Source organism: Diabrotica virgifera, chromosome 9, assembly GCF_917563875.1.
Source record: "Diabrotica virgifera virgifera chromosome 9, PGI_DIABVI_V3a".
Classification (NCBI taxonomy): Eukaryota; Metazoa; Arthropoda; class Insecta; order Coleoptera; family Chrysomelidae; genus Diabrotica; species Diabrotica virgifera.
In genome coordinates this window covers 149,503,360-149,520,575 of record NC_065451.1, presented here as the reverse complement: position 1 = coordinate 149,520,575, position 17,216 = coordinate 149,503,360, and the positions used below count along the sequence as shown (strand labels likewise).

General features: G+C 32.5%; 1 protein-coding gene across 2 annotated transcripts in view; it reads left to right on the top strand.

The window, feature by feature from the left end:
- Positions 1–15,910, top strand: part of LOC126892293 (zinc finger protein 260-like) — a 97,296-nt gene extending 81,386 nt beyond the window's left edge. Inside the window, exon 3 of one of the 2 annotated variants that reach the window (XM_050661794.1) lies at positions 11,447–15,910. In XM_050661794.1, the coding sequence (XP_050517751.1) occupies positions 11,447–12,453 (1,007 nt within the window). In that variant the 3' untranslated portion in view covers positions 12,454–15,910. Of the gene's footprint in view, positions 1–10,630 lie in introns of both variants that reach the window. The other variant, XM_050661795.1, reaches the window with a different exon arrangement.
- The last annotated feature ends 1,306 nt before the right edge of the window (positions 15,911–17,216 follow it).

Below are 17,216 nucleotides of genomic sequence, written 5' to 3'. Positions count from 1 at the left end.
TAGATTATTATAAATACATTCATTAAATTAAATGACATAAGAATATTATCTCATATCAATAATCAAGATCACATCAATATATACAGCGTGTCTACTTAAGTTGGAAACATACGGGAAACTTTTTTGTTATGCATTTTACGAAAAAAAGTTATTCTTTACAAAAAGTTCTGCATGCTCTAAAACCTAAGATTCAATCATCAGATATCAAATTTTTTAAATATTATACGAGGTATGTCAAAAAATATGAACTTCGTTCAAGAGTAAAGTACCTTTATTTCTCTCAATATTGAAAATTCTTATTATGAAAAGTTGTTTGGAAATATAAACTAAGATCAAATATGCAATTACATGCTTCTAATTGGAAAAAAATATTTTCCAAATTTTTCTCAAATATATTGATACTAACTTTGTTTTTATTTGTTTCACATACGATAACTCTTTTATTATTACTTTTGCGAAAAAAAGGTATTCTTTATAAAAAGCTCTGTATGTCCTATGACCGAAGATGCAACCATCGGATATCACATTTTATTAATTTTATACGAGGTATGTCAAAAAATATGAATTTCACTCAAGAGTAAAGTACCTTTATTTTTCACAATATTGAAAACGGTTATTAACAAAGTTGTTTAGAATTAAAAACTATGTTTCAATTTGCAATAACATCCTTCTAATTGAAATATTGTGAAACATAAAGGTACTATAATCTTGAGCGAATTTCTTATTTCTTGACACACCTCGTATAAAATTAATAAAAGTTGATATATCATGGTTGTGTCTTAGATTTTAGACCATGCAAAGCTTTTTATGAAGAATAACTTTTTTTCGTAAAATGAATAATAAACGAGTTATCATATTTGTAATAATTAAAAACGATGTTGGGTAACCATAAATTTGAGAAAAAATTTGTTTTTCAATTAGAAGCATGTAATTGCATATTTGATCTTAGTTTTTAATTTCAAACAACTTTTTATCATAAGAATTTTCGATATTGAGAGAAATAAAGGTACTTTACCCTTGACCGAAATTCATATTTTTTTACATACCTCGTATAATATTGAGAAAATTTTATATCTGATGATTGAATCTTAGGTTTTGGGGTATGCAGAACTTTTTATAAGGAATAACTTTTTTTTGTAAAATTAATAATAAAAAAGTTTCCCATATGTTTCCAACTTAAGTAGACATGCTGTATATATATGATCTGTTTCTTATTAATTTTATATTAATTATTATTTATTTGATTAATTATTTAATTGTCGCAAATCATACATAAAAATTGAATAAAAAATCTCAGGGTGCCTTTTTATAATATTAAAAAAATTGTCTGAATGATCTTACGTTATACTTATCTTCTCTCGTGGTTTCAGTATCTCTTAGTTGATCCTAATCGGGATAAAATAGGAAAAAGAAATAAAGCAAAACATAAAATAACCATACAAAATTGTCTTTTATTTATCCAATACTCTAAAATCTATCAAATCTAAAACCTGTGGACACAGATGTCCGAATGAAATTTCTACCACTTAAATTTATTCTAGTTAAAAAAAAAACAATTTATCGGTTTGTTCCCGATGACTTTGGTAAAACAAACTAAACAAAACAAATTTATGTATTCGCAAGATTACCTATATTTCCTATTTACTTTTTGAAATATTGAAATTTTAATTCATATGCTTTTTACTCAAAATTTTAGTTTCCGAACATAAAAATCTCTCACATAAATTGACTGACCTTTTGCTTCACTCACTCTGATATCTTCTCGTGGCCCAAAACAGCTCTCCCTCGTTGACTATGTTAAAGGCTACTCATCAAAGCCCTCTCCGTTCTCCAGCTTCAAAACTATCAGCATACCAGCACCAATTCTCCAAAACGAGCCAAAGCCTCTTTGACCAGGACTCGATTCAAACAGAACTCCAAAAATTATCTGCTCTCCTTCTCACAATAATACAGAATCAAAGAGGTATTTCGTCTCAATTTGATCTGTCTCTCGTTCCACTTTTCAGCACTATTCTCCACTATCAAACAACCACTGGTACTTGCTAACTACTTATCCACGAAAACGTCGACCGCTCCTCAGCGCTGCCAATAACATACTGACTTCTTTTTCAAACTCACTTAATCATTCCAACCACTTTTCCCCTTCCAAATTGCCAAGAATTAGAAACATTTCTCTTTTCCATTCGACAAACAAACAGTCATTTTCAAAATTATTCCGACCATCCTAATTACTTTCGGGGAACCCTACAACATTTACTCGGGTCGAAACAAAGATATTAAAATTCCAAACTTTCTTTTAAACCATTTTTCTAGAAAATGATAATTACCTCTACCTGTGGATTCTATAGTTCCCGTAATAAACAATCTTTTTCCATTTTAAACCTGAATACATCGTCCTTTTCACTTTAATTATTCACAAAAGTCTTTAATGGTTCATCGGAAAGCTCATCAAAAAAGAAATCCACTTACATCCAAACTAAATTCTAATAAATATTTACAGATCAATATACAGGGTGTATCAAATTTATGTGCCCGCGTTATTTTAAAAAAATTTAATTTAATTTTCATTTTGCCTTTGATTGATAAATTGAAAACACAATAACATCCCCGCCTTGTTTTGAGATAAAATTAGTATTAATAAGTGCAACAAAAAAATTATTTTCTCTCGACAACTTGTGTCAAAATATTCTAACCTAATTCTCTTATCCTACCTTAATTTTTATGCATTTGTCTCTATTCGTGGTATTTGTACACATCATGGATATTGTAAACTCCTCGTATCTTTTCTGAATCCACATGCCTCAGAACATAACTGTTTATTCCATTTTCATTGTGCACGATGTATGGACCCTCGAAAATAGGCATTAGTTTTGCGCAAGCGTCCCCAGTGAGATTTGATACTCGTAATGCCCTTACAAGCACCTTTTCTCCCTTCTGAAAAGTCACTGGACGTCGTCTCCTATTATGATTTTGTCTTTGGAGATATTTTTCATTACTGCGCTGCAGCCTTCTCTGCACAGTTTCCAAAACTCGTTGGTATTCCCTCTGCTCAGTTTCTTCCCATGGCCGTAAGGGCATAACACCCTTCATGATATATTCCGGAGTCTCTTTTGTCACCGTACTTGGAATGGTGTTTAAGTAGTTTTCTATTTCTGCCACTTTCCTGTCCCATCGTCTATGTTGTCCATTTGCAGCAATGCGAAGGAATTTCGTAGTCTCCTGTATAAAACGCTCTGAAGGATTACTTTGAGGATGTCGGATACTGACGAAATTTGTCCCTATTCCCCTGTCTTGAAGCTGTCCCTTGAAACGCTCACTCCGGAAGTACGTCGCATTGTCTAAAAGAATTCTTCTTGGTGTTCCTACGGGGGCTATAAAATTGTCAATCTTTCTCATTATTTCTTCCCCCTTTGTTGTACGGCAACTGTATAACTTTACGTATTTTGAAAATATATCAACCATCACCAAAATATGCTTGTTCCTTTGCGTGGTCATTATCAGATCACTTAACATATCTATTGCCACAATATCCAATTTTTGACGGGATACAATATTCTTAGCAATATTTTCATTTCTGAAATTTCTGCTTTTATATTTTTGACATATTTCGCATTTTTGGGTCACTTCTTTGGCAATCCGGTAATCCTTTCGGCAGATATAGTTTTCTCGAAAACCAGCCAAACCTTCCTGCTACCGATATGCCCATTGTCATTGTGTAATTTTTGTATGATCCTCTCTGCCAATGTCTGTGTTACCAAATATAGTTCCTTTCCATCGATTCTTTTGAAGAATATGTCATTTTCTCTCTCCGCTCTTCATTTTTCTTTTTCCTCCAGCTCTTCTTGATTTATTCTTATTTCGTTTAACGAAAATACACCTTCCTCTTGTGTCAAGATATTTAGTCCCACCTGAAAAACAATTCCTTCCTTTTTTCCAGTGTCTTCATCACGTGTGAGAGCGTCGGCTGTAATGTTGTCTTTTCCTTTTATGTATCGAAACTCAAAATCATACTCCTGCAGCAACAAAATTCCTCGATGTATACGATTGTTAACCAGTCGATTTTTCATGATATGCACTAAAGCTGCATGATCTGTTTCAATTGTAAATTTTGCTCCCAATAGATAAAACCTTAACTTATTTACACAAAAAAGTACGCTAGCAAACTCTAATTCAGTCACACTGTATTTTCTTTCGTGTGTTTTTGTCACCCGGGAAATGAAACAAATTGGCACTTCTTGATTGTTTTGTATCTGCGACAAAACTCCCGCGAATTTTTGGATGGACGCATCAGTTCGTAATATGAAAGGTAAATTGTACATGGGCTGATATATTTTAGTTCCTTTCGAGAATTCTTCTTTTAATATTTGGAAAGCTTTCTCTTGTTCTTCTTTCCAATTCCATTTAACACCTTTCTTCAGTAATTTTATCAATGGAATCTCCTTCTGGCTCAAATCAGGAATTAGCTTTTTGAAATAGTTGATCGTACCAAGAAAACCTCTCAATGTTTTTAAATTCGTTGGCCTTGGGTATTCATCTATGAGTTTTATCCGGTCCTCGGCTAAACTAACTGTTTTTTGGAAAAATTGACATTTTTCAATATTCAATTTTAATCCGGCTTTGTCCAGCTCTTCTAATATAATTTTTATGTGTTTTAAATGACCCGATGTATCTGGTGAAAAAATTAGTAAGTCATCGATGTAGTGTACTATAAAATCTTCATACCTGTTTAATATTGTATGGAGAGCTCTTACCAGTGCTGCACAAGCACTTTGTAACCCAAAAGGCACTACTTTAAATCGGTACACAATACCATCGATAGAAAAAGCGGTGTAGTTTCTACATTTTTCTGCTAAAGGTATCAACCAAAAACTATGTTTTAAGTCAATTTTAGAAAAAATATGTGATCCTGTAATTCTCCCAAAATTAGCCTCGATGTTGAGGGGGGATTCATATTGAGATACCGTGTGTTGATTTATATTCCGGGCATCCAAACATAGCCTCAATTCTCCACTGCTTTTTTAACAATCACGATTGGGTTGATATACGGAGAGTCACATCTCTCTATGATTTGATTTTCTAACATTTTATTGATTTCTCCTTTCACCTCCTGTCGGTACTTATATGGGATGGGGTAAGTTTTCGATCGAAAATTTCCTAAGTCTTTCACCTCAAATGAATGTTCATACTTTTTGGCTACTCTGTTTTCTTCATTTATTAAATTTTCATACTCCCTCAATATTTCACGCAGTTCCTTCTCCTTTTCTTCTCCACATATCAATTTTATTTCTTTCTCCTCCGATTCTTTACACATGTTTATTGTGTATTCTACCTCCTCCATTTTGCATACTTCTTCTTCAAATACCACAGTTTCCATGGTATCTTTTTCGCCCTCTTTTTCTAATCTGATCTCTTCTTCTTCTGGGCTCATCTCTTTTCGAGGAATCCCAGTCTTCATTTTCTTGTGTCAATCTTTCTTCTTCTTTTTCTTCTTCTGGGCTCATCTCTTCTTTTGAGGAATCCCAAGCTTCATTTCCATTTGTCAATCTTTTTTCTTCTTTTTCTTCTTCTGGGCTCATCTCTTTTTTCGAGGAATCCCGAGCTTCATTGTTTTTACTTATCTTCTCCTGCTTTCTTTTCTTCTTTTTCTGTCCTTGCTTAATTGCCAAATTCATTTCCACCGTTTGTTTTTTGTCTGCATTATCCTTTTCCCGTTTCTCATGTTCCTTGTCCATTTCCAGAACGTTAGGTTCTTCTTCTTTTCCATCTGTGATTTTCATCGTGTTATTTTTGAAATCTATCACCCCATGTTTTTCTGACAATTCATCCACTCCTACGATCATATCATGCATCATGTTTGGTATTATAACACATTGTAGTGCATAAAATTTCTTCCCCAATCGAACCCTTATTCGTATTCCTTCATTTATTGTTGCCAAAGTCCGTTTATTTGCGCCCACTAAATTTACCCTGGGAATTTTGTAAACCAAATTCGTCAAATCAACCTCTTCTATTAATTTCCTGTTAATCAAAGTAATTTCTGAACCAGTATGAATCATAATTTTAATCGGTTTCTCATTGATAAAACCATCTACAAATTTTAAATTAGATCCACTTCCTTTATCATTATTTCCTGCTAATTTAATAAATTCCTTCGGGTGACAAAAAATTCCTGTTTGTTCTTTTGTTTTTAGTGAGCGCTTTCGTGAAAAGACGCTGTTCTTCATCCTCATATTCATATATTTGCGTGTTGTTTACCGCTCTTCTGTTTTCTCTTTGTCTGTCAGACCCGTATCGGTTTCCACGATTTTCCTGTTCATTCCTTCTATTATCCTTTCTCTCCTCTTGATTTGTGCGGGTGTTATTTCTATTCTGGTTTTCTCGATATCTGTCTTCGTTCCATTGCCGATTTCTTTGTTCATAGTTTCCTCTTCCGTTGTCTCTATTTTCGTTTTCTCTTCTTGTATAATCTCTCCTAAAGTTCTGTCTTCTATCTCTATAGTCTCGATTTTCGCATTGTCTATAATTATCTTGCGATCTTCTTTCTCTTTCTCTCATTTTTGCTTCTCGTATTTGTAAGAATTGGCACAAACTGTCGATATCTTTGTAGTTTTGTAGAGTTATGTGATCTTCTAAGGTATCTTCAAAATGTCTGGCTATCAGTTCTACTAGCTGTTCGGATGAATAATTGTACTGTAGATGTTTTGCATTATTATATAATTGTAGTGCATATGTTTTTTCTGAAATACCCATTCTATCATGGTACCTCCCATTTTGCAATTCCTTGTTTATTTCTAGCTGTTGTATTTTTCCCCAGAAATAACTCAGGAACTTCTGTTCAAATTTATGCCAATTGTCCAATTCTTCTTCTTTGCTATCGAACCATAAACTTGCCTCATCTTTAAGATGGTTCCTTATCGTTTCTTTGGCTGTCTCGAAGTTACCGATGTATCGTATTTTCTTTTTTAAATTGTTTATGAAAATTACTGGGTGTAATTTTTTTACATCCCCGCCAAATCTTATTTTCACTTCCTCTGAACTATGGATAATCGTTTCCCTTCTTTCTCCGGAATGTTGTTGATTTCTGATATCATCAATTAGTTTTTCATTATTTCGGAATCTTTCTTCTATTTCTTTCTTATCTTCTTGCAAAGCATTTTCAAATTTGGTTTCTAAATTTTCTAGTTCCTTTTTCTGGAAATTGTTTATCTCCTTCATTTTGATTTTGATTTCTTTAATCTCTATCTCCTGTTTCTCGCTCTTTTCTGCAATCTCTTCGATTTTTTTAATCATTTCCTTTTTGATACTCTTTATATTTCTGTTGTTTTCTTCTATCGCTTGTTTTGTTTCCTGTTGATTGTCATCCATTTTTTGCTCCATTTTTTGTTGTGATTCATCCATTTTCTTTGATGTTTCTTCCTGATTTTTATCCATTGTTCGTTTTGCTTCATCCATTGCTTGTTTTGTTTCTCTTTGATTGTCATCCATTTTTTGTGACTGGAGTTGCATCAGTTGTAATAATTTATCTATTCCTGACAACTCTTGATTTTCTGATGCCATGATTGTTGTTTCGAAAATGTCTTCTTGTTCTATATGTTCTTCTTGTTCCAAATGTTCTTCTTGTTTTTTGTTTTCTTTTCTTTTGCTTCTGGTTGTTATCGACATGTAGTTAAAATTTATCCCCGCCTAATATGAAATTCGAAAATACCTTGTATGCTGTCGAGACGAAAATTTTTCTCTCCCCAAATACATTCAATTTATCCCACAAATTTTTAAATATTTCAAAATTCAAATCAATCAAAAATAAAATAAATATGTAAAAACTGTACCTAGATAAAAAAATTAAGTCAGACAAATATTTCAAAAATTTTAAATATATCAACTTTTTCCGACGGGCAAATAAATTTTCCTTCACCTGTTTTTCCGTTTCCTATTCCCTTCAAATTCACAACCAGAGATACTTTAATGTCCTACGTTGGCTCGCCATGTTGTTATGATCTGCTTCTTATTAATTTTATATTAATTATTATTTATTTGATTAATTATTTAATTGTCGCAAATCATACATAAAGATTGAATAAAAAATCTCAGGGTGCCTTTTTATAATATTAAAAAAATTGTCTGAATTATCTTACGTTATACTTATCTTCTCTCGTGGTTTCAGTATCTCTTAGTTGATCCTAATCGGGATAAAATAGGAAAAAGAAATAAAGCAAAACATAAAATAACCATACAAAATTGTCTTTTATTTATCAAAACCAATACTCTAAAAATCTATCAAATCTAAAACCTGTGGACACAGATGTCCGAATGAAATTTCTACCACTTAACTTAAAAAAAACAATTTATCGGTTTGTTCCCGATGACTTTGGTAAAACAAACTAAACAAAACAAATTTATGTATTCGCAAGATTACCTATATTTCCTATTTACTTTTTGAAATATTGGAATTTTAATTCATATGCTTTTTACTCAAAATTTTAGTTTCCGAACATAAAAATCTCTTTCACATAAATTGACTGACCTTTTGCTTCACTCACTCTGATATCTTCTCGTGACCCAAAACAGCTCTCCCTCGTTGACTATGTTAAAGGCTACTCATCAAAGCCCTCTCCGTTCTCCAGCTTCAAAACTATCAGCATACCAGCACCAATTCTCCAAAACGAGCCAAAGCCTCTTTGACCAGTACTCGATTCAAACAGAACTCCAAAAATTCTCTGCTCTCCTCACAATAATACAGAATCAAAGAGGTATTTCGTCTCAATTTGATCTGTCTCTCGTTCCACTTTTCAGCACTATTCTCCACTATCAAACAACCACTGGTACTTGCTAACTACTTATCCACGAAAACGTCGACCGCTCCTCAGCGCTGCCAATAACATACTGACTTTTTCAAACTCACTCAATCATTCCAACCACTTTTCCCCTTCCAAATTGCCAAGAATTAGAAACATTTCTCTTTTCCATTCGACAAACAAACAGTCATTTTCAAAATTATTCCGACCATCCTAATTACTTTCGGGGAACCCTACAACATTTACTCGGGTTGAAACAAAGATATTAAAATTCCAAACTTTCTTTTAAACCATTTTTCTAGAAAATGATAATTACCTCTACCTGTGGATTCTATAGTTCCCGTAATAAACAATCTTTTTCCATTTTAAACCTGAATACATCGTCCTTTTCACTTTAATTATTCACAAAAGTCTTTAATGGTTCATCGGAAAGCTCATTAAAAAAAATCCACTTACATCCAAACTAAATTCTAATAAATATTTACAGATCAATATACAGGGTGTATCAAATTTATGTGCCCGCGTTATTTTAAAAAAATTTAATTTAATTTTCATTTTGCCTTTGATTGATAAATTGAAAACACAATAATATATATCTTATGTAGAGTGGCCGTCGCACCCCACACGAGCGAGTGTAGCCGGCCACAGACGCTAGTGGCGTCCACTAGTGGCAAACCCAATTCAGACGGACCACTTTTGTAGACGCTACAGATGTTTACGAGAGGTTATAGGGTGAGCTCCTAAAATGAATTTCAATTCGGAACGGTTTTTGATTGAAGTGCAAAACGACCGGATATAATATGTGATACAAGAACCCGAGGGCATATTTATAGGTCATTAAAAGGAAAATCGTGGGACGTCATCTTTGAATTATTTGTTTCTGATTTTAAAGAAGGTCCTATCGAAAAGAATAAATCCCATAAGCAATGTTTTCTCAATTACATATTTATATTTACCTACATTTTATTATACATTGGATGCATTTGAACTGAACAAAACAAATAGGTATTCACAATCTTGTTTGTTTATTTATGTTAAATAGTGGGGTCCCATTCTAGGTAAAAAAGGTTTTATTGTTTGTTGTTGAAAACAAAACGATAATATATCAATCAAATGGGGGTTGCAAGCTAACATGTTTTTCACTTTCACTCGGTTGTCAGGTTGTATCAAACTATTTTACACCTATAGGATACCAGATGTACTGATTGATTTTTTATGTGCTTCTTTCTGTGATATAGTTGTTTTTGTCTCGTTCTTCTTAATTCCATTTATGAAGTTTATTTAAGTATTAAAGTTATTTAAGTATTAAATTTTATAAAATATTTAAAACTATGGACATTACACTGATTTTGACGAACACACTTTTTTTAAAAAAATATTAGATTGGCAAGTTTTTAATCATTTGAACAAACTTTTTTTTCTCACCCATTACATTACCCACCGCACCCTTCCAAACGATCCACTTCGCAGCGTAGTCGCCGGCGTTAGAAAACCGCCTGTTTCAGCCACTCTGTGGATGCACAGAGTAGCGCTGCAGCGTGGTCCGTGTGGTTTGGGCGTTAAATTCTGCATAAGCCAGTTACTGTAAGTATGAATGAACTTTATAAAAGTCATTCGGAAACTTGAGAGAGAGAGGGGATCATAGACATTAACAACGGTTGCCACTACGCAAATGAGAACTAACTTTAAAGTATTATACAATATTTTAAACGAAACGTACACAAACGTGTTTAAAGTGTTTATCTCCTTGAAGAGGCTAGATATAATTTCTGCAATCATACATTATCAATTTTCATTTAATTACATTATTCTGATATAACAGTTAATTATACTTTTAGGTTTCTCTTGCAAAGATATGAAAACTGATGCCGATAGCCCATTAACAGGTCATGGTAGAAGTGGCAATACCAATGTGAACACTGGAGGACAACGTTTTATATGTATTATTTGTAAGAAACCTTTGTCGAACAATTATCGTTTAAAACTGCATATGAGGATACACACTGAGGAAAAATCACTTGAATGTGAAACTTGCAACAAAAAATTTTCAACGAAGGATAAGTTAAAAGCACATATGACAGTGCATCCTGGTAAAAAACCATTTGGATGTAAAATTTGCATCAAACAGTATTCAACAAAGCATACTTTAAAATCGCATATGACAAGACATACTGGTGAAAACCCATTTAAATGTGCCATTTGCACCAAAAAAATTTCAACGAAGGGTAATTTAAAAGCACATATTATGGCAATGCATACTGATGAAAAACCATTTGAATGTGCCATTTGCACCAAAAAAATTTCAACGAAGGGTAGTTTAAAAGCACATATGGCAATGCATGCTGATGAAAAACCATTTGAATGTGAACTTTGCGCCAAACAGTTTCCAACAAAGCATACTTTAAAATTGCATATGACAAGGCATACTGGTGAAAAACGATTTAAATGTGAAATTTGCAGCAAAAAATTTTCAACAAAGATTGATTTAAAAGCACATATTATTAAAGTGCACACTGATGAAAAACCATTTGGTTGTGAAATTTGCACCAAACAGTTTTCAATGAAATACGATTTAAAAATGCATATGAGAGTGCATACTGGTGAAAAACCATTTGAATGTGAAATTTGCACCAAAAAATTTTCAACAAAACGAGGTTTAAAAGCACATATTATTCAAGTGCACACTGATGAAAAACCATTTGGTTGTGAAATTTGCACCAAACAGTTTTCAATGAAACACGATTTAAAAAGGCATATGATAGTGCATACTGGTGAAAAACCATTTGAATGTGAAATTTGCACCAAAAATTTTTCAACAAAGATCGGTTTAAAAGCACATATTATTCAAGTGCACACTGATGAAAAACCATTTGGTTGTGAAATTTGCACCAAACAGTTTTCAATGGAACGCGATTTAAAAAGGCATATGAGAGTGCATACTAGTGAAAAACCATTTAAATGTGAAATTTGCACCAAACAGTTTTCCAGAACGGACCTTTTAAAAGCACATATGACAGTGCATTCTGATCAAAAACCATTTGGATGTGAAATTTGCACCAAACAGTATTCAACAAAGAATAGTTTAACATCGCATATGAGAGTGCATATTGGTGAAAAACCGTTTGTATGCGAAATTTGTACCAAACAGTTTTTAAGAAAGGGTCAGTTAAAAATTCATATGATCGTGCATACTGGTGAAAAACCGTTTTTATGCGAAATTTGCACCAAACAGTTTTCATCGAGACAAGTTTTAAAATCGCATATGAGATTGCATACTGGCGAAAAACCATTTGATTGTGAAATGTGCTCCAAACAATTTCCAACAAAACAACATTTGCGATTACATATCAGAGTGCATACTGGTGAAAAACCATTTGGATGTGAAATCTGCATCAAACAGTTTTCATCGAGACAAGTTTTAAAATCGCATATGAGAGTGCATACTGGCGAAAAACCATTTGATTGTGAAATGTGCTCCAAACAATTTCCAACAAAACAACATTTGCGATTACATATCAGAGTGCATACTGGTGAAAAACCATTTGGATGTGAAATCTGCATCAAACAGTTTTCATCGAGACAAGTTTTAAAATCGCATATGAGAGTGCATACTGGTGAAAAACCATATATGGATGTGAAATTTGCACCAAACAGTTTTTAACAAAGGGTAATTTAAAATCGCATATTAGAGTGCACACTGGTGAAAAACCATTTGAATGTAAAATTTGTTTTAAACAGTTTTCAATAGAGAATAATTTAAAAAGCCATATGACAGTACATAGTGGGTGTAAAGGGTAATTTAAAAGCATGCAGAGTGAGTTTTATGTATGGAAACGCTCAATTATCGGGGGTAATTACACAAGTGCATCAAAATTATCGATAATTTTGCTTGATAGCATATTGCCTAAAAACTACTAGAGTTCATTTGCTGAGCCAAAATGTAAAAATTAACGAGAGTAGTTTTTAAAAGACAATACACTTGAAAGCTAAATTATTTGGTTATTTTGATGCGCGAGTGTAACTTAGGGAGAAAATTACTCGAAGAAAGTGAAACTATTAAATGAAGAAATAATAGTTTTCTAAACAATTTATTTAACACGACAACAATACCCAATCTTCAAAAAACTAATAACTATTAAAGACAAAGTTATAAGGATTATTTGCATTATTTCCCGATGTGGATTTAAATTTTTGGAACACTATATTGGCATTGTATCAATTAAAGTGATAATGGCGAGATGAAAATTGCATTATGGAACAAAGAAAATGCATTTTCCGATAGGCATTTCGAAGTGTTGAAAAATGATAAATTTGTAATTCGAAAATAATTGACATAAATGAGTTCATTATTATGGTGTCTCCGAGGCACCGATGTCTCCGATGGTCTTTTAGGTATCTGGTGCCTCGGAGGCCATCGTCGTCATCATATTCGTGTTCAGCGAACCCAAAAACCTCCGAGTAGTAATGAACTAATTTATGTCAGTTATTTCCGAATTACAAATTTATCATTTTTCAACACTTCGAAATGCATTTCGGAAAATGCAATTTCTTTGTTCAATTCGCGAGCTCAAGCGAGGGTGCTGCCCCTTATTTGCAACTAGAGGAATTGGGATCAAAATATAAACCAATCATCCGTTAACCTATGTATGGACGTCGTTTGAAAGCTTGTAGGATGTGTTCATTTAATAAATAATTTATTTATATTAATTAATTACATCAATAACAATATTAATTATAGAAAAATACGATATCCCAATTACATCGGCCATTTTCATGCAACTGCACTGCCACCCAGGGCTGTGCGGTGCTATGATGCGGTGAGGCAACCGCATCAGGCGGCATCACAAGGGGGCGGCATAATCAGTAAAATCAAAATACAAATTGAGCCATTCAATAATTAAAAGTATATATAGGACCAAGTGTCAGCCGAAAATATTTAAATGGTGAAGGTTTAACAGAACTTATTTTGACAAATTTGGAAAAAATAGTTCTTGTTAAAACAACTCAGAGGACAAGGTTATGATAACGGGGTTAATATGAAAGGAATAAGAAAGGGTGTGCAAAACAGAATATTTGAAAAATATCCGAGGGCCTTTACGTGCCCTGCGCATGCCAACTCAGTCATAAATGACGCAGCGTCTTTTTTTCACAGAAACAAACTTTTTTTGTATTATACAAGAACTGTAAACTTTTTTTCTGGTTTTACAAAGCGTTGGGAAGTTCTGAAAAAAACATGTTTCACAACTAACACTAAAACCGTTGAGTACTACTAGATGGTTAAGTCGAATATATGCATTGAAATCTCCAAGATTTCAATTTTGTGAAATATATAATGCCTTATTCGAAATAATAGAAGACGTCAACAATAATTCAGAAACTAAAGTCAAAGCACGAGGATTAGTAAAAAATATTAAAAATTATAAATTTATATGCGGTGTAGTCTTTGGCATGATATTTTATTTTATATAAATTAAGTCTCGAATATGTAACATCTGTTGTAACTATAAATTTGTCATATTGTGTAAAAATGTCAGAAACTATGGAAAAATTAAAATTTACTGACAATTTGGCTATGACCAAATGAAAATTACTGATAATGAAATTGCAGAAAATCTTGTAAATAAGTTCCGAATTTCCTGCTGAAAACGAATATTGAGGCAAGAGAAAAATGCGTCAATTTGATCTATGGATTAGCTCTCAACAGAGAAAGATAAATTTGTAAATTTTTTCATCTATATTTTAAACATTGCCTTTAATTCTTTGATTGATCGATTTTCGCTTTTAGAAACTCATAATAAAAATTTTAAAGTTTGATATATTTTTAAATTGAGGGAAATATAAGAAAAAGGAAAGATGATAAAATACTAGAAAATATTCATTCAATACTTTTTATAGAAAAAGAATCGGATATAGAGGCAAATGATTTTCTAGAAGATTTATTGCATGATTTATCCCAAATGATACCATACTCCATGAAACCTTTAGAGGTTTTGAACTATTTGTGCCAAAATAACCTAATTTCTTTATACCCAAATATAGTTGTATCACTAAGGGGCGGTATTATCTGTTCCGATTAAAACCCGGTTAGAGGAATTTTGTCATGCGAGGTGCCGAAAGTACCAGCGCTAAAAATTTTATTAACACTCTGTCTCTGTAGCTTGGGGAAAGAAGTTTTTCAAAATTAAAAATGATTAAAAACTATTTACGAAGCTCCATAAGACAAACAAAACTAAAAAAAATTAGCACTTATTTCAATAGAGTCCCCACTAGCTGCTACTTTAGACTACACCGATCTGATTGACGAGTTTGCCAAAATTAAAATCAAAAGGATAAAATTGTAATTTTCATAAATGTGATTTAATGTTAATACATATTATTTCATTTAATTTAAAGTATGTTTTGTTTTTAAAATAAAAGTTTTCGTTCATTTTGTGTAATTTCATTTAATAAAAATAAATACGAGTACTAGTATTAAGCTGCAATAATATTTAGGGGGCGGCATTTCGAAGACTTGCATCATATTGAAAAGATGTACCGCACGGCTCTGCTGCCACCTATAGTCGATTGAGTTCGCGAATAATGCAATTTTCATTTCGTCATCATCACTTTAGTTCACAAAGTTTCCCAAGGCTTTTACGAATCGAATGCAACAAGTTTCATCGAGATGAATGCTGCTAACAAAACTAAAATTTTTGTAAAGTTTCCAGAATTTTGGCCACTAGTGTATGCATATGAGAGTGCATACTGGTGAGAAACCGTGAAACAGTAATTTAAAAAGACATATGGCAGTACATACTGGGTGAAAAGGGTAATTTAAAAGCATACGGAATGAGTTTTATGTATGGAAACCCTAAACTATCGGGGGTAATTACACAAGTGCAGCAAAATTATCGATAATTTTGCTTGAAAGCGTATTGACTAAAAACTACTAGAGTTAATTTGCTGAGCCAAAATTGGAAAATGCCAAAATGGCACGAGTGTAATTTAGGGAGAAAATTACTCGAAGAAAGTGAAACTATCAAATGAAGAAATAATAATTTTCTAAACAATTTATTTAACAGGACAACAATATCCAATCTTAAAAAAACTAATAATTAATAAAGACACAGTTATAATAATTGTTTACATTATTTCCCGATTCCTTTGGATATGGATTTAAATTTTTGGAACGACTAGGTTGGGACTCCGTTGTATTGGTTCTCATTTCTTGAATGATCATCTCATGGTGTTCGTGGTCCATCTGCAGGTAAGAAGATATAGTTTTTGTGTTGGAATGCCCGGTTATTTTTATGAGTTGCTGTTCCTCAACTCTTTCCTTCGCCAATTTTGAAACATCGGTCGCACATAAAGAATGATTGGTTATTTTCAGTTTTTTGTTATTTAAACCCGTTCTTTTTTTTTTCATCCTGGAGGGAAGTCCATTGTCCTATCATATTTCTGCGAACGGCCATATTTTTGAACCATTTTCCTGTCTTCCAAGCAGTTTTCTGTTAGAAGCAGTCTTGAGTTTTCATGACAGTGCAATTTTCGATTTCTACTATGCAATTATCAGTAGTAATTGCACAAGAGCTCTAAAATTCTATATTAATTTTAGAGATCGAGTGCAATTTGTTGAAATTATTTCATGAATAAAACTGTTCAACACCAAAATTTTATTGTAATTTTTTATGTAAGTACAAATTAGTACAATTAAACACACAGTTGTTATAAATATTAATTTGACGGTTGAAAGTCATCACTTTTATAATTTTTAAAACATTAATTGTCATTAATGTCACTGAATGTATTTTTTCGTAGCAACGAAGGGCATCTGACGTAATATACTTGACGACGGGAAATTATCAAAAATTATCGATTTAATTTAGATTTATGTAGCTTTCTATTGGTCAGAATCTCCTATGAATGAAATAATCGCTATAATCAAGCGATAATTATTGTCGAATAGACAAATGGGTCAGTGTAATTTGCAGTAGTAATTACTCGAGAGCTCTAAAATTATCGATTTGTATCCCGAGTGACATTTTGACAATTTTAATTTCACGACCCGAAGGGGATTGAAACTATGTTACTTATAGTGTCACGAGGGCAAACCAAATTGATAATTCGAGCTCGAGGGTAATTCGGTAAGATTATTTCATGCATAAAACTGTCTTTTTAAATCATTTATTTAATATTTTATTGATATCTTTGCCTGAATATTTGCTAAACCTGCTTCTTGTTGTTCTCTGTGACAAGTTGTAAACATTAATTGTCATTAATGTCACTGAATGTATTTTTGCGTAGCAACGAAGGGATCTGACGTAAAATACTTGTCGATGGGAAATTATCAATTTTTTTTTTGGCATTAGGTTCAAGACCTATTTAGCCAGACAATTTATTAATAAGTAAAAAATTACATTTTATAATAATACATATATACATATA